Source organism: Ambystoma mexicanum, chromosome 6p, assembly GCF_040938575.1.
Source record: "Ambystoma mexicanum isolate Mex_15411 chromosome 6p, UKY_AmexF1_1, whole genome shotgun sequence".
NCBI lineage: Eukaryota > Metazoa > Chordata > Amphibia > Caudata > Ambystomatidae > Ambystoma > Ambystoma mexicanum.
In genome coordinates, this window is record NC_090935.1 from 606,108,772 (window position 1) to 606,134,761 (window position 25,990).

At 48.5% G+C, this 25,990-nt stretch overlaps 1 protein-coding gene across 2 annotated transcripts in view; it reads right to left on the reverse strand.

The window, feature by feature from the left end:
• The window catches only part of IQGAP2 (IQ motif containing GTPase activating protein 2), a 1,674,846-nt gene that overhangs the window by 405,386 nt on the left and 1,243,470 nt on the right, over window positions 1–25,990 (reverse strand). For both annotated transcript variants that reach the window (XM_069627448.1, XM_069627449.1), the window contains one exon: window positions 102–186. In XM_069627448.1, the coding sequence (XP_069483549.1) occupies window positions 102–186 (85 nt within the window). The remainder of the gene's footprint in view (window positions 1–101; window positions 187–25,990) is intronic.

The window sequence follows — 25,990 nt, forward strand, 5'->3', positions numbered from 1 at the left end:
ACCTCAAGCAGTAGGGCAATGTCAGTTCCTGCTCAATTTTAGTAACAGCCACGTAAAGTACTTGCATAGACATAAGCATGGGAGAAAAACCAAACACATACCTTTAACAGCTCGTCATTTGTCGCATCTGGGAATTTCTCATGTAGGGAATTCTTCAGGACTTTGGCGACGTACCTCATTCCATAGCTACATAGAAATCAGACAGGAAAAAACATTTTTATAATACTCCTGCATGACATTGGCCTGAATGAGAGAACAGATTGAACACTAGATGTGGCATATAAACTGCACATGTAACAGTGTTATTTAGCACAAGTTTTCTCTAAGGCAGGCTCTGTAACCTGTGACTCTCCAGATGTTTTGGACTACAACTCCCATGATCCCTCAAAACTGACCCAGCTGGCCAGGAACAACAGATGTAGACCAATCAAATCTGTTGAAGAAAATGTTGCAGACCCCAGCTCCATGACCCAGCACTATTTGGGGTCATGAAGTGCATGCCTATACATTCAGGCAGCGCGCATTGTGACACAGTGCCCTTTACAGCAGTGCTACTGCAAAGCAATCGTTAATCATTTTCCAAACAGTTTCATGTTTGTTTGTGGCTCACAAGGGGTGGAAGCAGCACACCCGATACAAAACTATTGCCATAAAAGCATAGAAAGAAGAGGTGCTGCATTTCATGGAGGGGAAGGCAGGCTCTCTCTGTGTGCTCTTCAACTCTCCACTTACTCACTGAATGTCCATGGCTACAGCTAGATTTGGGGTTGTTTCACTCCTACTGAAAGGTTCGCAACGGAATTGACCGAATGAGAGATGTACGTAATGCAAAATTTGTTTGTAAATTTCCCATTCGGTCACACAAGGTAAAACAAACCCAAATCCATAGAAACCCTAACCCCCTCCCACACCCGCCTCCCCTACTTACCTTTCCTGCCATCTCGCTGGTCCCTGCGACACCAGTTCCCTTTCACTTCTGTGATCGGGAACCTGTGCCGCAGGGTCCTTTTTTTTTTGGGCCAGCTGCAGGGGTGTCCCCCGCAAACCCTGCTCAGTATACTGTATACCCTGCAGCAGTTCTGACCCAAAAAAAAAAAGAAAGAAAAATTGACCTACACCACCCAATAAATACTACAAAATATCCTATGAACATTCAGTCAGTAGGACATTTAGTAGTATCTATTTTCGGTAATTTGGTGGTGTAGGTCATTTGGATTCGATCATTTTGACCGAATCCTACAGCTCAAAACACAGCCCTCGAGTCCCACTATATCAGTCAGGTGCGTCTTGCAATGCTCACCCTGATGAGCAAAGCCACGAGAAGGACAGAGGATGGACACAGCAGGCCTTCTGTAATATGCCCTGTATGCCTAGTAATTAGTGAAAAAAATCTTAGAAAAATAAGTGTGTTCGTATTCACACACTATAGCATTAATATTAAAAACAGTAAAACCAGGGTGGGCCAAAGTGTTTTTACTGTTTTCATTAGTAATGTGCACAAACACTAAGGTACACACATTGTAAGTATTGACTGGCAATTTGGGTCGTATTGTGGAATCATGATGAATTCACAGGGTGTGTGGAGCTGGCGACATCAGCAAAACGCAATGTAAAATCCCCATGCCTACTTATACTACCAAATGGGAGACAGAACACCAACCCCACAATCCCCAGACTCGCTACAGGGCAACAGTGGGGCGGCAGAAAGGAGCAGGGAGCTGCCCAACACGAGGGGAGACCAAGGAACACTCCCGCAAATCTTTGTAGGCAAGAATTACTTGATCCAGGACGGGAACAGATAAATGACCACAGTGACATCATAGCAAAAATGAAGGCTGAAAATAGGTTGGGGAGAGGGGGGGGGCTAAAGGTCCTTATGAAAACTTCGGGTGTTAGTCCTGGCCTGTAAAGTGATAACTCAAACAGAGTGGCCCAGGGAAATGGTTGACTCTGGTAACCAACGAGATCAAAGGGAAGTTTCTAGGTAGAAAGGGGAGGGCTATAAAAATACAGCAATCAGTCAACAGTGACAGGTGTGTGGCGGAAGTCAGAGAGGAGGTGGAAGATGTGTATGGGGGAAGTCAGAGGAGGTGGAAGATGTGTGTGGGGGAAGTCAGAGGAGGTGGAAGATGTGTGTGGGGGAAGTCAGAGGAGGTGGAAGATGTGTGTGGGGGAAGTCAGAGGAGGTGGAAGATGTGTGTGGGGGAAGTCAGAGGAGGTGGAAGATGTGTGTGAGGGAAGCCAGAGAGGAGGTGGAAGATGTGTGTGGGGGAAGTCAGAGGAGGTGGAAGATGTGTGTGGGGGAAGTCAGAGGAGGTGGAAGATGTGTGTGAGGGAAGTCAGAGAGGAGGTGGAAGATGTGTGTGGGGGAAGTCAGAGGAGGTGGAAGATGTGTGTGAGGGAAGTCAGAGAGGAGGTGGAAGATGTGTGTGGGGAAGTCAGAGAGGAGGTGGAAGATGTGTGTGAGGGAAGCCAGAGAGGAGGTGGAAGATGTGTGTGGGGGAAGTCAGAGAGGAGGTGGAAGATGTGTGTGGGGGAAGTCAGAGAGGAGGTGGAAGATGTGTGTGGGGGAAGTCAGAGAGGAGGTGGAAGATGTGTGTGGGGGAAGTCAGAGAGGAGGTGAAAGAGGACCAAAAGATCGGAGAGGAGCGTGTAGAAGCTGGAGGAGACTTTGGAGAGCATACAGTGATAGGACGTAAGGGGTTGAGGGTGAGAAAGGGGTCTAATTAGGTGTGAGTGTTAAGAGAATTTTGCGGGGAGATACGTAGGAGAGAAGGAGATGGAGAAGTGGGAAGTGATAGGCAGGATCGTGAAGGAGGGCAAAGGCAGGTTAATGTGGCAAGGCGTGAGATCCAGACGGAAGCAAATAAGATCTGGAGGGAGTCAAAGTGGAGCCAGGAGAAGGAAGAGAGGCCGAGAAAACCAGGAGATGGGCTGGAGGGAACTGGAGATAAGAAGGAGATTCGCAGGGAATAGGCACTGCGCGGTAGTCAGCACTGCAATACTAAGTGTTGGTGCAGGGAGACTGGGCTATGGAGAGGCTGCCCTGCCAAAGGTTGAGGGAAGGACCCCACCTAGACAGCTAACCCCATTTGGTTGTTTTTGTAACACCATTTTTGTAATAAAAACTGAAAACCTGTTCTATTTGACTTGCGACTCATTGAGAACTGTGTCAAAAAGAGGACTAATATAAAGATCAAAAAGCAGTAGGGTGCACACGCCCGAGGACTGCTGGATCCTTGGCATGAGAGAGCAAGCTTCACAAGTAAACGTGAACGTGAGACCCTCCACACCTTATCCTGCCAAAGGAGTCTTACAGTGCACCTCTCGCGGAACATTTTCTTTCTCAATGTCTTTCTTACTCCGCCTCTATTATGCACAGCACACCCTCTTACTCTGCCTCCATTATGCACAGCACATCCTCTTACTCTGCCTCTTATGCATAGCACACCCTCTTACTCTGCCTCTATTATGGGCAGAACACCTTCTTACTCTGCCTCTATTTTGCACAGCACACCCTCTTATTCTGCCTCTATTATGCGCAGAACACCTTCTTACTCTGCCTCTATTTTGCACAGCACACCCTCTTACTCTGCCCCCATTATGCACAGCACACCCTCTAACTCTGCCTCCATTATGCGCAGCACACTCTCTTACTCTGCCTCCATTATGCGCAGCACACCCTCTGACTCTGCCTCCATTATGCGCAGCACACCCTCTGACTCTGCCTCCATTATGCACAGCACACCCTCTTACTCTTCCTCCATTATGCGTAGCACACCCTCTTACTCCGCCTCCATTATGCGCAGCGCACCCTCTTACTCCGCCACCATTATGCACAGCGCACCCTCTTACTCTGCCTCCATTATGCACACCCTCTTACTCTGCCAATCACTTTTACTCTTTCTCCAATGTTCACTCAGACGTTCTCAGTCTTCCTCTTTCTGTGTCAGTCTCATTGCTCCCTGGCCTATAATCATTTCCTCCCTCTCTGATTCTCACTTTCTTTCTCCCATCCATGTGCTTAATTCCGATGTGCTTAGCCCCATGCTCTTATTCTAAGGTATTTGCGAGTTTTGCCGGATGGGAGGGCATGCAAAATGCATTCATTGTTGGCTGTTGAATTCCCAAGAATGTGCATGTTGTGATGTGTTTGACGTTTGAATTCCAATGCCTTTAAGATTTGGGTTCGAATTGCCACTTGACTAAATATGGTGACCCTAAACAGGCCGCTTTGCCTTCGTCTTAGTTGGGGTCAGAAGGGTCAGCAAGTGGAACTCTGACCATGTGTGTTCACCCTGCAGTGAGATGTGTGAACGATGACAGGCTCTACTGTGCCTTTTTTCCATTGTAAGCAAGATAGATGGGGGACTATAATAATGATAGCACATGCAGCACTACAAAATAGTAAAAACTGCCACAAACTCTGCTACATTAAAAATATTCCAATTTGTTACATCATTGAGGTCCAATATGAACAGGCCAAGCCAAGGTATCGCAATCTCCCGATTCGGTCTCTCTTTTGCTCAATTTAAAAACATTTCTACCTATTAATATATTTTAGGATCTCCCTTTATCTCTAGTTATCTCTCGGTGTCTCTCCTTCTCTGTATGTCTCTCCTTCTCTGTACCTCACCCTCGCAGCACCATGACATTGTGTATGCAATCTCACACTGCACGTGAACCCTCACACTGTGCATACATGCTCACACGCAGATAAACCCATACAAACTCACAGATGCCTTCAAATTGATTATGTGCACAGAGCCGGCTGCACACCTGCCATTGTCCAGGGCCACAAGTCGTGACAGGCTTTCCTTCCTTTTCATCAATGTACCTTATTTGCCCTTTTGGTCTCAATCACCCCTTCGTCTACTTTCTTTCGTTTTCTTCTTCTCCAGTCTCTTTCCTTGAGATCGAAAGAAGGGAAGTGATTGATAAATGGCAAGAAAGGGAAGGCCTGCCACAGGCTCAATGCCAGTGGCTGGGCTGGCAGTGTGCCCCTCTGCTGCCTGTGACACAGTGCAGGCGTGTTTTGAAAGTTAAGACTCTCTAATGTGAAATAAGCTCTGCAAAGTCAATCTTTGAAAAATAAGAGCAATGAAACACAAGGTCATGTGAACGTGTACAGTTGGCGCCCCTCCTATATAGAGCCAGCCAAACCAAACAGCACCACCCAAAACACTGCATGTGACCAGTCCACATTTGGGCATAGAGGCAGCCCAGAGCATGCTCACTGAGTGGGTGAAAATGCCACTTTAGACACAGGATAACTTGCTTTTCCAATATTAATAAGATTCTTCAGCGTACAGAGATTATTCAATTTAATTATTTATTTGTATGTTTATAGAGCGCCGAAATGCAATCTGTATTATCATTATGACACCACTTGTCAATCTGGGTTATACGCAAAACCTTTAGGTCTTGAGTACGTACACAGTTGGGGCCTAATCTGGCATTAAGGCAGGCCAGGATTTTGTTCTTCAAGGCCTCCCTGGATTCGAAATAGTTTGGCTTATCGGCATTAGTAATAATAAGGTTTCTGGGGTCAAGGGCAAATCTCATTAGACTAGGATCCACGATAGCGGCCTTTTCAGTTTTCCTTTGCCGTATATCCTTGCGAGGAGCACGAATCGACGGGAGGCATACCTTAGCGGGCAGACTATGAGACTCACTCGAGGCATCAACCCCCCCTGCTGAGCACAGGAGCGGGAGTGACAGTCGTCATCTGCGAGGACAAGTCTGCTTGCGGGGGCTCTATCAGATCTGTTTGACTGCACTGGTGAGTCACATTCAATGAGGGGGACGTTTGTGAGGCAATTTCCATTCTTTTCGGCTCAGTGAAGGTTGACTTTATCGGCATGGGTGCAGGGGAGGTAGGCATAATGGAGTTAACGGATTTCATCCATAACTGGAAGTCTCCTGCATTTGTACGGGCCGCAAGGTCCCGCAGTAGCTACTCTTGGAGAGGTCTCCACATCTCTGGTAACCCTGTGTCCGCCGTGCCCCTGTCCGAACTCACGGCAGAATTAAGTGCCAACTGCTCCCCCCCCCCCAAGCACCCCCCGTGGATTTAACTGGGTTAGCATGGAATGAGTCCCCTTCAATGTACAACCTTCTGCATTTTCCGCTTCATGGCTCTTGTTGGTGCCCCCATTTATCCCCCCTTTCTCGCACAGGGATAGAGGTTGTTGACCGAGGGCCTGTGTTATTGACCACCACCTTAGAATCATTAATGAGCTCTTTGCTACTAAGCAGCAGTTTGGAGCAAACAAGCAGTTCTTGCTGGAGCTTCAACCTTTTCCCAGCACTCAGAGCTAGCACATCAGATATACGATTGCTATTCCTGGACGGTGTCGGAAATGAAGATTCGGTACAAAGTTTCTCCCTCCTCACGCCACTGGGATGGGTACATGGGGAGCCTCGCCCTTGACTATGCCTAGTTTCTATTTCGGTAGTTAGAGCTGTGCAATTGCTCACGCCTGCCACCGACTGCAAACTTGTCACTGGCTCAGCCCAAAGCTAGTTTGCAAGACCGCTAGACATGGTGACCTGCCCAAGTGGGCCCCTGAGATAACTGGAAAAATAACACCAGCGTCAGCCGTTTACCCACCTGAGTAACCCGGTGCCGGCTGAAATAACCCAGTACCTTAATCCTCTCCGTTCCGATCTCCGCTCTCCACGTGGTCAGCCCATTAATGTGTAGAGGAGTACGAGAACCGAGAGAAACAATCAATGGGCTGGAATCAATCTGCGGGTAGCGGGGGTTGAAGAAAGCACAGAGGCGTTTTGATTGCTGTGGCAGTCCCCACCGTAGGACTCAGCGGTCCTTGCTACGATCCTCACCGCCATGACTACAAACACTCTGTAGATCAGAGTAAAGCACCCTACCCTACGCATGCAGAAACAGCGTCAAGCTGCACGGCCTGACACGGCTGCTTCCGACAGCAGTCAGCTCCCAGTGATCAGTCTCAAAAAAGACAACAAAATGTATCATTTTAAAATGTCCCACAAAATTTCTAAAGAATGCTACTAAAAGAGCATAACATTATGTATTTGACCAATTTGGTCCTCTTTTCATCTGATCCATAGAGCATATCAATTTCGCCAATCTGACATTTACAGCACTAGCTACACATGGCGCACGTTCCCATGCATCAACTCCTTCTGTAAGAGCAGACCTCTGCTCAGGAGAGTACAACGAACACACCTGCACTCTAATCATTGACATTCCTTTCTAGGGAAATCTTTTAAACTCTTCTAAATAAGACTCCAACAGTACACTTGGCCACTGCTTATGTATTCATGTGCTCAGCCTTATACAGTGACTATGAGGGCATCAATGAGGGGTAACGCAGGGAGACAACAGGGGGGGGAGGATGATGGGACGTACGGAGGGAAGGCGACTGAGGACTAAGAGTATGTTAGTCACTACGGTGAGTAACTTATAATTACTCTTACGTCCCGTCCCCTATCCTCCATACTGCATGGGCGATTACAACTGAATGTAACTCCAGGGTGGAGAGGAGACCCTCCTTAAGCAAACAGGCTCCTGTGAACCGCCTGTCCGAAAGCCGTGTAACCGGCTCCTGCGAACCGCCTGTCCGAAAGCCGTGTCTGATCTAGAGCCGGCATCCAAACAGTAGTGCTTGCAGAAAGCCAACGGGATGGCCAAGGTGGCTGCCCTGCTTATGACTTGTCAAGGGACATGGCGCTGAAATGCGATGGCCGTTGCCTTGTCCCTGACTGCATGGGCGTCCATGTTGGCCGGGAGTGGCTTATGCTGGTCCTCGTATGCTTCTTTGAAGGCCGAAACCATCCAGCGGCAGATTGAGGCCTTAGAGGCCTGATAGCCTTGTTCTTGCGCCTCCAAAAGTGACAAATAGGGCGTCTGACTTGTGGAAGCTCTTGGTCCTGTCAAGGTAGAATTTCAGGGCACGCCTGACATCCAGGCAATGCAAAACTCTCTGTGCCTCGACCTTAGGATTGGCAAAAAAAAAACATAGGAAGCACCATTTCCTTGTTTAAATGGAAAGCCGACGGCACCTTAGGCAGAAATGCTGCGTGCATCCGCAGGACTAATTTGTCCCTGTGAAAGGTAGTATATGGTTCTGAGGCGACCAGCGCCTGGATTTCGCTGACTCTGCGAGCCGAGGTGAGACCGACTAGTAAGGCTGTCTTAATGGTGACCTGCCTGATGTCAGCAGACGCCATTGGCTCGAACGGGTGGGCTTCCTGATGGGAGGGTAGAGCCTTGCGAGTCACGTCAAATGTTTCTTGACAATCGGATTGGAGGAGGAGAAGACCTCCTCCTCCTCTGAGTTTCTGTAAGCCCTGATGGCTGCGAGGTAAGTGCGGCAGGTATCTACCTGCACACCAGAGTGGGCGAGGTACGCCGAGGAGACCACATCGTCCAGCGTACATGCAAGGGGGTCGATTTTCTTTGAGTCTGCCCAATGGCAGAACCTTGTCCACTTGCTCTTATACTGGGCCCTGGTAGCCTTGCTCCTTGCGTCCTGTATGATCTCTAGATTTGCGTGGGAGAGGCTGAGATGCCCCAGCATTACCTGTACCATGCTGCAAGGACTAGTTTCTGTGGCGCGGAGAGGATGACCCTGCCCCCCTGCTGCGCCAGAAGATGTGCTTTGTCCGTCAGGAGATGAATAGGGGGCATCTCCGAGAGGCAGAACAACACTGAGAACCATGGCCTGGCTGGCCACCATGGAGCTATTAGAATGATGCTGAGTGGGCGAGACTCCTTGATCTTGCATATCACTCTGTGTATCAGCGGTGTAGGAGGAAAGGCGTATGCTGTCATGCCGTTCCACTGAATCGGAAATGTGTTGCCCAGGGAGCCGGGACCCTGTCCCTGCCAGCAGACGAACTGTTGGCACTTCTTGTTGTGCCAGGTGGCAAAGAGGTCCAGCTGGGGGTGTCCCCATCTGCTGAAGATCTCCTTGAAGAGTGAGGTTGTTTAGTTGCCTCTTGTAATTGTCCGCTCCGAACCTGCTGAGCCTGTCCGCCTCCAGGTTGCATTCCCCCGGAAGTTGAACTGCCGTGAGGTAGATGTTGTCCAGGGCCCACTCCCACATGCTGATCGCCAGCTGGCAAAGTGGGGGTGGGGAGGGGACCTGGTGCCTCTCTGCTTGTTGACATAGTACATGCTGGTCGTGTTGTCTGTCTGGATGAGGACAATCTTGCCCTCGATAAGCGGAAGGAATGCTCTGAGCGCTGGCCAGATGGCGTTCAGCTCCAGCCAATTGATGTGGTACTCCTGCTCCTGCCGGGTCCAGGTGCCATGGACCGAGTGATTATCCAAGGTGGCTCCCCAACCCTCGAGAGAGGAATCCATGGTGATGGTGACCTGCGGGGTGGGAGGCGGAAGGGCTTGCCCGTCCGTAGGTTGCAGTCCGTGGACCACCATGTGAGGTCAGAGTGGAGAGACGGAGGAACGTTGATCATCTCGGCTTGAGAGCCCCGCTCCTGGTTCCATGATGCCGCGAAATGCAGCTGTATCCTCTGCATCCTGAGTCTCGTGTGAGGGTCGGCCAATAGGACCGCTGCCAAGAGACCCAGAAGGTGCTGGTACACCAGGCCGAGTTCACCACTCTGCTAAGAAAGTGAGTGGTGGCCCTCTTGATGGCTGTGATCTTGTCCTCTGAAGGAAAAACTTTCTCTGAGCACATGTCCCATATGAGTCCCAAGAAGGTCAGTGTCTGCGTAGGCTGCAGCTGCGACTTCTTGAGATTGAGCGAAAAGCCCAGATCGTGCAGTGTGTTCGTAAGAGCATGGGAAGTGTGGTGCACTGTTTCCGGAGATGTCGCCCTGACAAGCCAGTCGTCGAGGTACGGGTAGATGTGGAGGCCCTGAGCACTGAGGAGGGCACCCACCGTATTCATAAGCCTGGTAAAGACCCTGGGGGCAGAGTTCAGGCCAAAAGGAAGCACTTTGTTTTGGAAATGGAAGCCCATGATCCTGAATCGTAGAAAGGAATGATGGGGCTGCCAAATCGGGACGTGTAGGTACGCGTCCTTCAGATCCAGGGAGCACATTCAGTCTCCCCTGCACAATGTCTCTGCTATAAAAGCTGGCGTAACTATCTTGAATTTTTAGGTAGGGAGAGGCTGAGGGTGGAAAGGTCCAGCACAACTCTCAGGCCTGCCTGGTTCTTTTTCTGAATGGCGAAAATCCTGGAGTAAAGGCCGAGCCTCGCTGGGAGGCTGGGACTTCCTCCACTGCCTGGCTCCCGACGAGTGACCGGATCTCCGCTAAAAGAGTTGCTGTCCCAGCCTGTGGGAGGGGAGGGAAGAGGAGAGGCTGGGATGGGTAGGCAGTACCCCGTGGATACTACGGAGAGGATCCATGGGTCTGCGAAATACTGGCACCAGAAATATTCATGGGGAGCAAGCCTGCCCCCCACTGAAGACACATGGACCCGGAGGGGTGTGTCATGCCTTCTTTCCCTCTGGGGCTGTTGCAGAGGAGGGGGACTGGAAAAATCCCTTACCCCCCCCAATCTTTTTGTTGCTTGCACCTATTGAGTCAGCGAACGGTCCGGCTGCCTGGACCTCCGTTCTTGGAATCCGTGGAACCCTCCGTATGTACGCCCCTTGTCGGAACGCTTCTGTGACTGGGTGTACGATTTGGGCGTGGTCGTTGTCAGGATGGATAAAGTCTTGGCCGTTTGTGAGCTGTTTTTCTCCAGCTCCTCGTCCGTGGTGGGCTGGAAGAGATCACCCCCCTCGAACAGCCGGTCTAATGTGCATCCCTGGACATCTGGGTTAAATTTCGTAGCACGGAGCCGGGCTGATCTTCTCATGTACGTGGCAATGCAGATGACCAGGCCAGAGGTGTCAATGTGGGCCACGGTGGACTCCATGATGTCCTGCGCCACCAGCTTGGCCTCAGGCAGTCCCGCCTTGAAACGTGATTGGCTCTGTGTAGGAAGCTCTGGGACTCTGCAATTTCCCACCACAACCTCTGGTTAGCGGCCGCCAGCATGGCATCGGCGTTGGCCTGACAGATGCAAGGACGTGTTGGAATACAGCTTCTTCCCGTACGCCTCCAAGATCCTCCCCTCCTTGCCTAGCAGCGCCGCAGAGGAGGAGGATGAGGATGACTGAGGCTTGGAGTATAGTGACGCCGCAGCGATCACTGAGGAGTGCGGCTGAGGATGGGCAGATAGCAAGAGTGTATCCCCCTCCATCTGCCTGTACTTGGCGTCCAGGCGTTGATTGACCGGCTGGACAGAGTGGGGCTTGAGCCAACCCTTTTTGGCCAAGGCGACTACGTCAGTCTGCATCAGGATTCCCGTTTTAGCAGAGGGGCATCGCATGAGGACTTCTGCAAGGACCCCCTCTGCTGGTTGCTCGACCTCGGGTTGAGGAAGGGCCAGGTACTCTGCCAGCCCCGCAAGACGTTTGTGGAAGTTCTTGGCTGACGATGGTGTGTCGGGGTCCTCTTCCTCGTCGGTGTCCACCTGGGGGGCCGGAGGATCCAGTACCGGTAGAGGTGTGTGTGTTGGGAGCTGGAGGCTGAGGTACAGGGAGCGGAACCGGAGGCTGTGGCGGAGGCAGGTACGGACCCGCCTGCACAATCGGTTGGGGGGCCGGAGCAGGTGGAAAAGGTTGTGCTGGGGCCAGGGGCACCGGAGCCTGCGGCGCCGGAAGCATTGGGGGGGAGCACATCCCTGATGGCGTCCCTGAGGATGACCCCCATCCGAGGTGATTTCATGAGCCTGAGGAACCTCTCGAAGAACCTATACTCACAGGGTGGTAGGGGGTATTGATGGGGGAGCAGGTGGCTGCTGGAGCCGCTGCATGCCCTGCCCATACGGACGCGGTGGGAACCTGCCCTGCGCAAATGAAGGATAGGTTGTTGTCAGGCTGAGAGATATCCTGTGTCCGCGGAAGCTGCTGAACCCCTGACAATCCCCCTGAAATGTAATCCTGAGAACCAGTTTATACTCTGCTCTGTTAACTACACCCCAAAGGGAAAGGGGGAAGTGGATAACATAAGAAACACCAGGCTGGCGACGTCTAGACTAGCTGATGCAGAACCTGCAGTGAATACATAAGAACACACAAAATCCTCAAATTACTTAACTACCTTTTGATCTTGAAAACTCTATATCCTTAACTAAAATGTAAAGAATCATACCTGGTTCTTCTCTTCAAGGATCTTAGAGAAGATAGGAGTAATTGCTGATAAAATCTTCCTACCTTCTTTCTTGCTTTGAAAATCTTGAAAATAACAGCAACTCCTTTCGAGTAATGTAGCCTTAAGAACCTTGACTCATGCCTTTTAAAACTGTATAATGTTCCAGTTATGATGGGCTTAAAAGGAATCCAGTTCTTCTTTCTTAATAAAGTACATAGTCTCTTTAAGAACTTGCAAACTTGTCCACACGCGCAGAACACGCGCTGCAAGATCACTGAAGAACAGATTAGCCAGGTGGAGAGAGCTTTTCCAGAAATCGCCTCCAGAGGACCTGAAAGACTTTGTCTACCATCGATCCAGGTCCAAGGTAGGGCCACTCTTCTCCATCGCACCCTTCAAGGGAGAGTCCTTCCCAAGGACTCGCCCGCGCGGGAGGGACCGCCCCGGTTCTTGTACCAGCACGTGCACCGAGGCTATTGCAGCTACCGGCTTACAGGCCGAGGTATCAGTTGATCCTTCTGGTGGCAGTGTTGAGGAACCGGACGGTTCTAGTACCGGGTCTTCACCCGAGGGGCTACGCCCTATTACGGGCAATATGTCCGAGGGGGTGCCTAAACGCAGCTCTACAACCTCCTGGCTGTGGGTGTACCACCTACCAGGCCTCGGCCTGAGGAGCAGGGTAGGCCTTATGATCCACACTCATGAGTCCTGGAGGAGGCTTGGCCCAGCGAGCCGAGCAACACGATGCAGGCACGTGGAAGGCAGCTTGACAAGATGGCCGCTGTGCCAGACATTAGCACCCGATGCCACACCAGGAAAGGGAGCAGGTCGAGGAACGAGTGTCAAGGTGGGACTGGTGTCAACCAGGTACGTGGCCTACAACTGTCAGGTTTCCTTTAATTATTCCATTATTCCCCTTTATTTCTGTGTGGGTTAGACTGACCTTAAAACAACAAAACAATGCATTGGTAAATGCATGCTTCTATCACCTATGCTTGATCAGGCAGATGATGACTTTTTCACATTCCCGGTGAGGACACTCAAGACAGTTTTTTAAGTGGAGTTCTACCAAGGGGGCATTGTTTACATGCTGGGCTTAATGAGTGATTGGCATGTTCTACAGGAGCAGGCGACTTAGGCAAAGGATGCCTTTTCCAAACAATACATTATGGGCCTGTGAAAATATGTATTTTGGATCACTAAGCTTGGGGGCTCGGGTGGTTTCAATTTCATCCTTTCTGCACACTTTTAATAAATCTCTCGCTGATTCGGTTTGTAAATAAATCACTGTGTCACTCAACTAACTCTGCTAATAAATCCCCTAGAAAGAAAGGGAAGAGGGGACACACAGAGCTAATGGGGGTGGGACCAGAGCTAGGATTTGCAGTGCCCATGCCTTCAAATCATGTGCATGCCACCCTAATTTGCATATGTTTGAACTTTGGTGAAATGACATAAATTGATGTCACAAAATGAGTAGGACACTTGATGAATCAGGGCAAGTTACATTAAAAGAAGTTGCCAGGAGTAAGTATTACGAGTGAAGCTTTTTGGGAGTAGCGGACAGTGTGAGCTGAATCCCTTTCAGGGACTTCTCCATTTTGGTTGATAAGGCACTGTGAGATAAAATTATTTGCCAAGGAGACAGCACGTTGGTTAAATAGTGAAGTCAGGACTAAAGATCAGTCTTCAACTTAGGTACTTGACAACATATTTTCTCACCTGTAGTTATGTGCTTGCAACAGCTATTTTGAAAAGGCTGATTTGGAAAAAAACATCTGACTTTGGAATGAATTGCAAAAAAAAGGACTGGTCTGTTAACCGGAGTAATTTTTTTGCAGAGGTGTCATGGTTGCTAATAATGTTATAGGGTACATATCTGGATACATTGCCCAAACCTACAATATGTTTGTTATTCAGAAGCTACAGGTAAGGATTATTTTGACTGTCAAATGAATGTCCAAGCAAAGCCTTGTTAAGGTAATCTACATGCCCAACAGATGGGCATCAGGGCCTCGAGCAGACAGTGCAAAATGCTCCTACTGCACGATTGCCTTATAGGCCGATCGACGTAGGACCCATTTACCCGCGAGAGCTTGAGGCAGCGAGAGTATGCAATCTCACAGTATTTCAAATGCTAACAAAATCAGCACAGAGTCCAGACCAGGGGAAACACCTACTACAGACCAGAGGACTCTCTCCGAAGTCCCTGGCTGCTCATCAGGACTTATTTGCCCCCTGCCCCTTTTCCAGCCCCACCCTCATGCCATATTAATTTCAACAATATTCTGTTTTATGGAGAGGTCTTGCAAAGTACACAAATCATAATACATGACCCAGACAATTATATAAATTCCTTACAGGAATATATTAATCAAAAAGAGTATGATTGCAGCGTTATTTCCTTCCCCCATCTTGAACGGAAGACTACAAATACCAGAAAGCATTTTAGGCACGAGGCTAAAAAAAATTGCTTGTGTTTTTTGTAAATGTACTTTCAAGACAAACACTTACAAGAAAACAATTTGCGAAAAGGTAACTTGGTTCTTTTTTATTGAATGACACATAAATGTCAGAAAAATGTGACACTATACATGAAAAACGCTTTTAGGTGTCAGAAGCTCACATGAAAATAAAGGGGTTGCCACATGTTTGTAACACATTGTATTTGTTTTCAAGGACGATACAGAGTTGATTGCAGTACGAATCCTTGAAGCTTAAGGTGTTGCATAAAACAATGGTCACGCCAATGAGCCATCTCCCTTATAAACAGCGGCTCGTTTACATGCTCTACTTAAGAAAGCGAGTGATCAGCGTATGCTGCCCCTGCTGTGCCTTTCAAGAGGAAGGTGGGGGTGGAGGGATTTAGATCCCTCCACCCCCACTGCCTGTCTTGGCAAGGTATGAACCTTGCCAAGACAGGCAGGAAAAAAGCCTCATGTCTGGAAGTAGTGCAGCCTCTCTTCAAAGCAGACAGTATCCGCTGCTACACAGGCGGCCTCGCGGTGTGTGGGGCAGTGGGGGACCTCGCTGCTCATGCCTCTGTGGCCAGAGGGAATGGGGAGCCAGAACTGGATTCAATTAAGGTGCATTTTGGGAACAGAAAAAATGACCACCCGTTTGACAACTAAGACTGACAGCAATTCAAGCATGCCACCCTTCTGAGCACCTAATGCCATTGGGCTTGGTGCTAACTTAATGAGTCATAACACTCACCCTGACAGTGTCGTGCCTGCAAAACACAAGCCACATGTACTTCATTTGGACAGCTTCAGCATCCAGGCATAGGCCAGCAAAGGATGGCTGCTCAGCGTACTAATGCACACATCGTGTTAATAGATTGCACTTGCGGGTGACCACTCTCCTAATAAGTGGTCACTGCCTGGCACTTACCAGTTGCCCATTACATAATAAATTAGAGGTCCCCTGTGGGCAGCTGTGGTTGGGGCCATAGAAATGAAAACAATGTTATAGTCCACGCTGCTGTACCATGAATTGAGAAAAATAATTCATTCTTTGACTGTTGCATTTATCTACGTGGATATCACGTTCATAGTTATCCCTTTACAGATCCGAATGCAATCAAAAAGTGAACGTTTATTCAAATTGGATGTAAAAGAACATATAAATAACAGAAAAAGTGCAGAAATTAACATTAAGTAAACAATAGAAAATAAAAGTTCAGCAAAGTGTGTTAAATAAATACAAAAACAAGGAAGAATCAATTTCAATATGAAAAGAGACAAAATGCTTCTTTGCAATACATAAAAACGAAAAGAGTGTGCTTGATTTTCTATATGCAATTAACTGGTTCGGATGTAGCTAGTCAACCAACAAAGTACTATTTAATAGATCATAGGAGATTAATTTAGTTTGTTATGTACAATTAACTCATTTGTTAACTGTTGCAGGTCTGCCTTATTTATTCCCTATTCTGGTGCCCTTATTGATTTGTTGGGACACCTGTGCACGTTTCGGCAAAAAGCTACCTGCTTGGCAAAGTATCAAAAGCCTTCCTCAGGGCGAATTGCAACTGCACCCTAGGGGGAAGTAGACAAGAAAAAAGAGGCTAGTCATGAATAATGATTGCATTCAGATTGAGGAATGCTTTTTAAATCGCTAAATAATGGACTGTCGAACATTCTACTGCAACTGGCTCTCTGGCACTTCCCCCTCTGTGTCTCAGGGGTTTTGACCCACGTTCGAGTTATTATGCTGCACACCATTTGGTGCTGTGGGCTTAGGAAATCCAAGATGGCGGAAAAGCCCACATTTGCGCCAGGATCCAGGAAAACCGTGCAGTTTTTGCGCACACCAAAATGGTCGCCTGACCTACCACCCACCAGTGCGAGCGTGATGGGCCAGGAGTGCCATGGGTGAAATGTGTGCAAAAGGAAAAACAGCAGTGCCGGTTGGCTCAAAAAGCACTTTGAAATCACCTTTGTTTCTCTGAAATGAAAGCTAAAATTGCCTATTTTAAACATTGCAAGATATTCAAAAATCTCACTGAACACCAGCAGACATTTGGCCGAATGTATTCTTGTGTGCATATAAAATCTGGAAAGAGAAAGAGCCCAAAATAATGTTCATAATGAAACTGGCTGAGCCGTGGATGTCAGCAGCTGAAGTGAAATTGGACTGAAAGACACTAAAATCTAAATGTTTAAAATAAATGAGTGACCTACTGTTGTGTCACATAGTTTGCAACTGTTAAATGTCATAGGGGGTCATTCCGAGTTGGGTGGTAAGGGAAAAATGATGCCGGTAAAGGACTACCGGCATCGTTTCACGTTACGGCCCATTGTGACCCACCAGACCGTTATTTACGGCGTCGTAAAGTACGATGCAGTAAATAGCGGTTTAGTGGCACGCGCCCGACACGCCATGCCGTAATTAGCGGCATGGCGTAAACCGGAGCTGATCCCAAGTAAAGCGGACATGGAAAAAACGGCCTCCACAAGACCGCAAAGTACCTTACCGTCATGGAGTAAATACCGGCATCGCCGAGAAGGTGTTAAGGACCCTGAGCAGTGTTTCCAAGAGGAACAGGTGCACTCAGTCAGCACAGGTGGAGGCAATGGAGTCTGGCACAGCACAAAAGGAGCACACCCACACACCACACCCCCTCCCACACCAAGATGATATCAATTGTAGCAGCATTCCTGGAGCTGGAGGCCCTGCTTGCAAGGCAGCAACTACAACAACAGCAACTACAACAACCACAACCCCCACCACAGAGGATACACAGAAGGAGAAGGAGGGTGAGACAGGCCCAGCATGCCCTACCGGTGCAGCCACCATTACCACGCCGGCAGCCCCCAATCCCCTGCATCAGAGCCACCCCCTTCAACCTCACACCAGAGCAGATCCACACCCTGTACCGGCTTGACTGGGAAACCATTACCAGCATAGAGGACATGATACATGATGATATAGTGAGCCGCATAGAAATCCGCACTGCCATCCCCCCTCTACTGAAGGTAGTGTCTGTGCTCCACTTCCTTGCCACAGGCAGCTACCAGCATACAGTGGGGCACATGCATGGCATTTCACAGCCCATATTTTCACGGATACTCAAACAAGTGCTGGATGCCCTCCTCACCCACACATGGGAATACATACCCCTACCCCGTACTCCCCAGGAGTTATATGACACCAAAGCTGCCTTCCATGCACTGGCAGGCATGCCAAATTGCATAGGTGCCATCGACTGCACCCACGTGGAATTAGTGGTCCCGCATGCCATGGAGGTGCCGTATCGCAACCGCAAGCAATACCACTCCATCAACGTCCAGATGGTGTGTAATGCCAGTAAATTCATCACACATTGCAATGCCCGATACCCTGGATCAACTCATGTCTCCTTGGTCCTGCGGAACTCAACACTACCACGAAACCGGACGACGTGCCTGGCTGCTTGGTGTGTAACCTGAATGGGCCATGGCAGTGCATTGGGGCTGTGAGTAGGTCGCCTGCATACTCCACCTGGGTGGTAAAGGGGGGGGATGCATACTCGTCCCAATAGTCATCTGCGGCCATGTAAGACTAGTACAAATCTCCACCATGAATGCACACACAATTACCTCCTTTCCACTTCCATGCAGGTGATGCTGGCTACCCTCTAAAGCCATGGCTCATGACCCCGGTCCGCAACCCACAGAACAGGCACGAGGAGGACAACAATAGATCCCATACCCGTACACGGGTGTTGATAGAGCAGACCTTCGGCCTGTTGAAGGCACGATTTCATTGCCTCAGCCGGTCTGGTGGGGCACTCATCTACAGCCACGAGAAGGTGTCCAAGATCACCATGGCATGTGTAATGCTACACAACATGTGCATCCGTCGGAACGTGCCACTGCCCCCTGACGTGGAACTGCTACCACCAGATGATGATGATGAGGGGGAGGAGGAAGGAATGGCAGGACAGCAGCACGGTGCCGATGCACAGGAGGGACGTTCAGTGCGGCAATCATTGATTGGACAATATGTCTGACTCACAAGTCAGCTGAGGGTGTGAGGGTGAGAGGACATTGGGCACTGGGTGTGGGGATACATGTACACCATGCAATGTGCGACATTAAAAGACACAAGCCTGTTTTTTGGGAATGAACAACCAGTGTATTCAACATTTATGTAGGAACGTGTACAACAAAACCACCACCCTCACCCCCCTCCCCCCAACTCCCACACACACCCTCACCCCTCCTCCCCTTCCCCCCCAACTCCCACACACACCCTCACCACCCTCCCCTTCCCCCCACAACAACCCCACAATAGTCCCATCAGTGCAACATAGGCCACATGTGTGTGGCAGTATGGTCATTGTGTACTTCCAGAACCAGGGTTATCCATGTTCTGGCGGCGGAGTGTGCGCATTGACCGACGGACAGGGCTGCTCTGCGTGGAGGAGCACTGTGAGGGTGGGTACTCCCACTGGGGCTGTGGTCTGGGGGGTGCTGCCTCCAGGGCATCAGTGATCCGGCCCAGCACCTCACAGAGCCGGTTTGTGTTGGCAGTGATGACTTCACCCAGGGCATGCAGGTCATTGTGGCACTCCGACCTGGATTCACGGTTGTCCCGGATAAAGTCCTCAATCAGGCCCGTGAGGTGCTGGGAGTGCAATCCATCCATGGCCGGTGTGGCAGATGTGCTCGGCAGCCGTGGTGTTGAGCCTGCAGCCCTTTCGGGGCTTTCTGCAGGGGAGGTGGATCCAGGACTGGCAGGTGGTGCTCCTTGGCCTGTGAGGTCTGGGGTGTCACTCTCCCCGGAGACGCTGTGTGCAACTTGACTGTAGGATGGGGTGTCTGGGCTGTGTACAATGTCATGGGGCTCCTCCATGTCGGATACGGGAACTGATGTTGGGCTATCTGGCTCCTCGAGGAGGCACATGGCAGCATTCTCCCCTGCCACACTGGACTCCTCTGAGTGCACCATGGGGCATGTCTCTGTCGGCAGTGCAGGCATGGGCAGGGGTGTGGGTGTGGGTTGTGCAGCCTCCATGGGGGTTGCTGGTGCAGGTGGTGTTGCCTGCGCCTTCTTCCTTCCTGCAGGTTTACGCTGTCCCCTGGCTTTGCCCCTGGAGGTACAGGGCTGCGTGGCTTCCTGGCCCTCACTTTCATGGCCGCTGCCGGTGGGGGGAAGAGAGAGATGGCATGAGCTATGATTTGGGGGTCAGCATTTCTTCAAACCTATGGTATAACAATGGGATTGCAGCGTTTTGTTGACATTTGGGTGGGGAGTGGGACAGTGATCTGGGCTTGGATGGTAAATGCATGCAGGTGTCTGGGTCACTCATGTTGGTGGAGTACTGTGCTGACTCACATTGACTGCCTCATTGTGTGCTATGGCCAATATGGGTTGGAGCCTTGCACCTGGAATCAGCCTGGGTCTCACTTGTAACGGCATGATTTGATGGGGGGGGGGGGGTTCCCATACGTGATGTGACTGCTTGCACAGCCCTTGGCGGTGCCTTACATTGGGAATGCATTTACTATCTTCACTCATGACACTCACCTCCATCTGCGGATGACGGGGCACCGCACTCCATCTCGCCGACCCCCTCTATGGCTTCAGTGCCCATCATGTCCGCACACGTTTGCTCCCAGGGCATCATCTTGATGGGAGAAGCTGGGCCTCCTCCTGTCTCCAGGGCCTATGTTCGGTTGGCCGATAGGATGGCCCGCACCCTGAGACGGAGGCCATCCCACCGTTTCCTGCAGTCCCTCGTCGTACGGGGGGTGTTCCCTACTGCGCTCACCCTCTGTGCAACCAAATCCCAGATCTCCTTCTTCCTGGCAATGGTGGGCCTACGCATGTCACTGCTGAATACTATCTCAGCATTTGCGTGCAGGGTGTCCACCAGGACCTGGAGCTCGTCCTGCGTGAAACGCTCCTTCCTGATGCGGGCGGCACCTTTCTTCAGTGCTTTCGGCATGATACTGGTCAGTGATGGCTTTTTTAAGGGTCAAAATATACCTCCGGGTACTGTATTAAGAGGATGGCAATGGATTGTGTTTTTAAAGATGGCTGCCGCGCTCCTTCCCGTTCCTGTGCGATGACGTAATTTCCGTATCCGTTAATTAGCGGTGACCGTAATTTACGGATACCGTAAATTACGGTCACCGCTAATAACGGACAGCGAAGCTTCGGTGACGGTGTTGTAATGACCGTCTCGCTTCATGCCGCTAAGGGGTTTTACGGGCCCTTTAGCAGTATGCCGCTATGCCGCTAGGGGATTTACCGGCATGGCGGAAAGCTCGTGCCCGCAAAGTCGCAATGGACTGTAAATTGAGGCGTCGTACCAGACCGGACTCAGTCTTTCCGCCATGCCGGTAAAAACCCATACTTACCGCAAAACTCGGAATGAGGCCCATAGTGTTGAACTTACAATCAGCATTCTAGCTGCATGTGTAAAAATTGGAAGTTTGATTTGGATGAAGAAAAACTGGGAACAAAAGTGACATTTAGCTGAAGCCTGGCTTAAAGAGATTGAATTCTGCCTGGCAACTACCCCCGACAGGAGTTGAAACTTGCTCAGCCACTCTTCCCAGGCCTGGCTGCATTCTGCGGCCCCCACCAAAGGGAGATGACACCTCTCTGATTGGATTAGGGGAGGAGCAGCTGGGGACTGCAGGAAACTGAACAATGAGCCTTCCTTGGCTCGGGCAAATGTTAAATTAGGGGTGGTCGTAAATGGCTTCCTCTTGAGAGAAGCGGGGAGGGGCAGTGCCTCTGTGAGCAACTTGAGTTGGAGGAAGTGGACAAACCAGAAATTCCACCATGTGCTTTGGGAAACCACACCCCTCTGGGCGTCTAGCTGACAAAGGAGGAGCCTTAGTCGTCATGGATACCTCGTTTTATAATGAATTCTGCCTTAAATTACTGTCGGACGAAAACACCTATCTAAAATTAGATCATGACCCTATCATGGACATCAAGGAAACCATCAAAAAAACTGTTGAGAAAGCGGAAGAACTAGATTGGATTTCAGAGAATACTAGTAACTTCTTGATAAACAAACACCCAGTGAATCCGGTGTTCTACGGCCTACCGAAAATTCAGAAACACACGACTGATCCACCCCTAAGACCTATCGTTGCAGGGACAGAAAGCATCTTTCAACCCCTTGCCATCTACCTTGATACAGCACTGCAACCATTAATACAAAAAACTAATACTTACCTTAAGGACACAACCCATTTTCTACAGAACATCAAAGATCTAGACATGACTGAACCTGACCTTATACTATTCACAATGGATGTGAGTAGTCTATATACCTCAATTCCGCACAACCAAGGTATTGACACCCTGGAATGGTTCCTCCTTAAACATCATGAAATCAAGATACAAAAGACCTTTGCAATTGAATTAATCAATATCATCTTATTTAATAACTACTTCAGATTTAACGGTCAATATTGTCTACAAACCTCGGGAACATCGATGGGGTCCCCTGTGGCACCCTCCTATGCCAACATTTTTATGTACTTTTTCGAACAGACCTATGTCTTGGAGAATCCAACATGGAAAGGTAACATCAGAAAATGGTACAGATACATAGATGATATTTTTGGCCTTTTTAAGGGCACCAAATCTGAACTACTGACCTTCTGGAACTACCTGAACCAATGCAATGACAGAATCAAGTTGACAATTGAAATTGGAAAACCAAACGTCAACTTTCTGGATGTAACTATAGAAATTTCCAACTCTGGCCTGAAGACACAAATCTATAGAAAACCCACGGATGTCAACAGTACCCTACACTTTTACAGTGCTCACCGGAAACATCTAATAGAGAACTTACCATATAGCCAACTCCTTCGCCTGAAAAGGATCACCTCAGAGGCCGACAGACTTCAGGAGGAATACTCAATAATGAAGTCCAGATTCGAAGATCGACATTTTCCAACTGTACTCATAGACAAAGCCATACTCAGAACAGAAGCACAGAGCAGGACTGACCTACTGGAGACTAAACCGAAGGAAACTAAATCCAACTTGATACATTCACTGAAATACTCCAGCCAGAGTTTTCAGATAAAACGGATAATCTACAAAAACTGGGATATCATTAAATCAGATCCACAGCTCAATAAACTTTCCCGGAACCACCAATGTTGGCCTACAAACGGGGTAGAAATTTTCGAGACAAGCTAATCAAAGCAGAAAAACGGAAGATTCCCAATCAGACCTTTCTAAAAAAAAAAAAAAAATGGTACCTTTCCCTGCTTAAATTGTCAGCATTGTTCAAATGTAATAAAGGGAGACCATATTAGACATGCCAACACAGGTAAAAAATACCACTAAGACAATATGCCACCTGTGATTCGAAAAATGTTATTTATGCTATACGCTGTCCGTGTGGACTATATTATGTGGGTAAAACAGCAAGAAAAGCAAAAGAACGCTGGACGGAGCATAAATCTAATATCCGTACCAAAAACGCAAAATCCCCAGTATACAGACACTTCAGAGACCACAAACACACTGTGGCCCAAATGAGAGTTGTTATTCTTGAAATTGTGCATCCTCTCTCTAGAGGAGGTGATCTACAAAAAGTTCTGTCACAAAGAGAATTGTACTGGATACATTGCCTTGACTCACTTACCCCTTTGGGGATGAATGAAGATTATTATTTAGGCCCCTACTTGTAAACTTACCACCCTCTGTTAAATGTGTCATTTCTTTTAATTTTTTTTAAAAAACGATGTACTCTCAAGACAGACTACCATACTAACACTTCTATTGCCTGTATAACTTATCCGCACCATGTTTCAGCCTCTACCTCTTGTTCGAATTTTAAGAATGTGCATCCAATTGGGAACAGGAGATATGTGACCACCCACTCAACTTCTTTTGATACTAATGCCTGGTGTTGTGCTTTTTCAACGTTGCCTGTTTTACATTAATATGTAAATTGTCATATGTACGTATTGATACAGATGTATACCCCTTGACATTACGCAATCCTTGACTACTAATCGGACACCCTTTGCTAGTCTCCACGACATGACAACATAGTTTTGCTGTCTTTCTCTATTCTGAGCACACCTTCTCTTTCTCTCATGAATACTCTTATCAGGAATACCCCTCTATTGAGAGCTCCCCTTTGTGGCGAGCTTTATGTGTTAGTTTGCCTTTAGGTTCTTTAATTCTATTTTTTAATTCGGTTTCACTAGTAAGCTCTCCATTGAGCTTGCACACGCCCGCGGTGGACACTTATTTGTTTACATTTCATTTTTTCACACAAGACGTGACTGTGACGTCATTCGCCTGACGCACATCACGCAGCAACGTCAACAAGCATGACGATGCTAATTCACACATGTGGATTCCATCGGATTGCCGCGCATGACTCGAACAATATCCTAGGCTGCCAGTATAAAAGGAGACTTGCAACGGTACAGTCGCATCTCCAGCTTGGCAGATGTGCCCTACCGTGAAGCTCCTTTTTACAGAATAGACGTAAGTACGCCTCGACCTCTTACTACCGAACTTTCGACCCATGGTCCTCAGGCCTTTTTAGACACTTACCTTTACCCCTTGCTTCTTAGTTCACAGCTATCTGAGGCCATTGAGCATTCTCTGCAGCCTTCCCAATCGGGAGACAGCCGCCAGAAATACTTTGCATCCAATGCAATTTCGATTACTTTACGACATGTAAGTTCTTTCTTTCCTTTGCTCTACCCAGATCTGGTTTTCTAACCAATTTAGTTGTTATTATTCTTTAGAATATAGGACAATTTGAACCCCCCCTACTAGAAAGTATTTTTTCTTATAAACCACTCTACCTTGGAGAATTAGCATCACTAGTTGTTTAAAATCTAAATGGTTCCACATACGTGCATTATCCCTAAACTTTCCTGGAGACTGTAGCTAAGGCTTTAGTTGACAATATGGTTATAATCGGAGTGACATACATAATAAGACGGTGTAAGCTAGTACTATTACAATGTGTTGTTCAAGTATTTCCTTGAAAATCGACATTTGTATCCCAACAACATTTTCTAAAGTCGTTATGATTTGTTTTAACCAATCACCATCTGTTGTGAGTGTAATAACAGACATAAGTGCTATGAATTTATGTAACGGGCTAAAAATATGATCTATGTCCTGTTTATTCATTTCTACAGAACATTTGAAAAAATGTCCCATTGCCCCTGAAGAAGAGTTGTTTTACTCGAAACGCGTTGGGCACCATCATGTACTATGTACAATAAAGAAAACGATATTCATCAGAATCTTTGTTTCTTCATAATATTCTTTACATGCTCAATGAAAATGGTGTTTGTACCGTGAAAACTGTTTGCTATGAATAACTGAATGCTAAATCTCGCTTGAAATAATATGCAAAATAATATGCAAAATAAGTATCTAAAATCGTCTTTAGTTATTGATCTGTATTTACAGATACTCTATAGTGTGCAGGGGACGGGAGTTCCCAAAGTCTCTTTGGGAACAAACACATTTTTTTAACTATATATGGCCCCTAAGGCCAAGGATGAGCACAACAAGATTGCCAGGGTAGCGGCATATTTATATTTACATATGGGAGCCATACAGGACAAATGTGCTGAAGGCCAAGATCTGGCAAATAGGCAACTGATGGCATTAGAGAAGGCCCAATCTGACCTGGTCTCTTCTGAGCAGAGGCTGCAGAGGAGCCAGGAGTCAGAAAATGATAGTAGGCAGTATATTAAAATAAAGGAGGAAATGGATATCCTGCAACAGGAAAAGTCTGACCAGGATAACAGATTTCTGGCCTTGCAGAAGGAGTACCAAGAAGGTTTGGACGCCCTACTGCAGAGCCAGAAAAAGCTGGAGCAACAACTGGACTTCAATAGGGCATGCACAGAGCAGGTAGTCACCTTGCAAAGCCACCTAGATAGGCAGAGGACAGAGAGCAATAAACTGATTTTGAAAGACCTGGATACACAGGCAGAGTTTGAACAAGAACGCCAGAAAGCTGGTGCCTTTCAAAGGCAGAGGGACGACCTGGCGGCACAGATGCAGGCTCATAGTCAGGAAAGGGACACCTTAGGTCAGGAAGTCTGCCACTTAAAAGAAAAAATTGAAGAAAATCACTTGGCCCTCCAGGGACAGGGTGACCTCCAAAAAGAGCATCAGAACTTGTTAAAGCACACCAGGAGGGTGGAAGATGCTCTGGCAAGAAAGGAACAGGCCGATCGGGATGGGACTCAGGAGGTAACCCTCCTGCAGCAAAGACTGGCCCAGTATTCCAGGACCAACCAGGAAGCGCAGAGAGAAAATGAGGCTCTTTGTCAGCACAATGATAGGCTCCAGCAACAGGTAGCCATGCAGG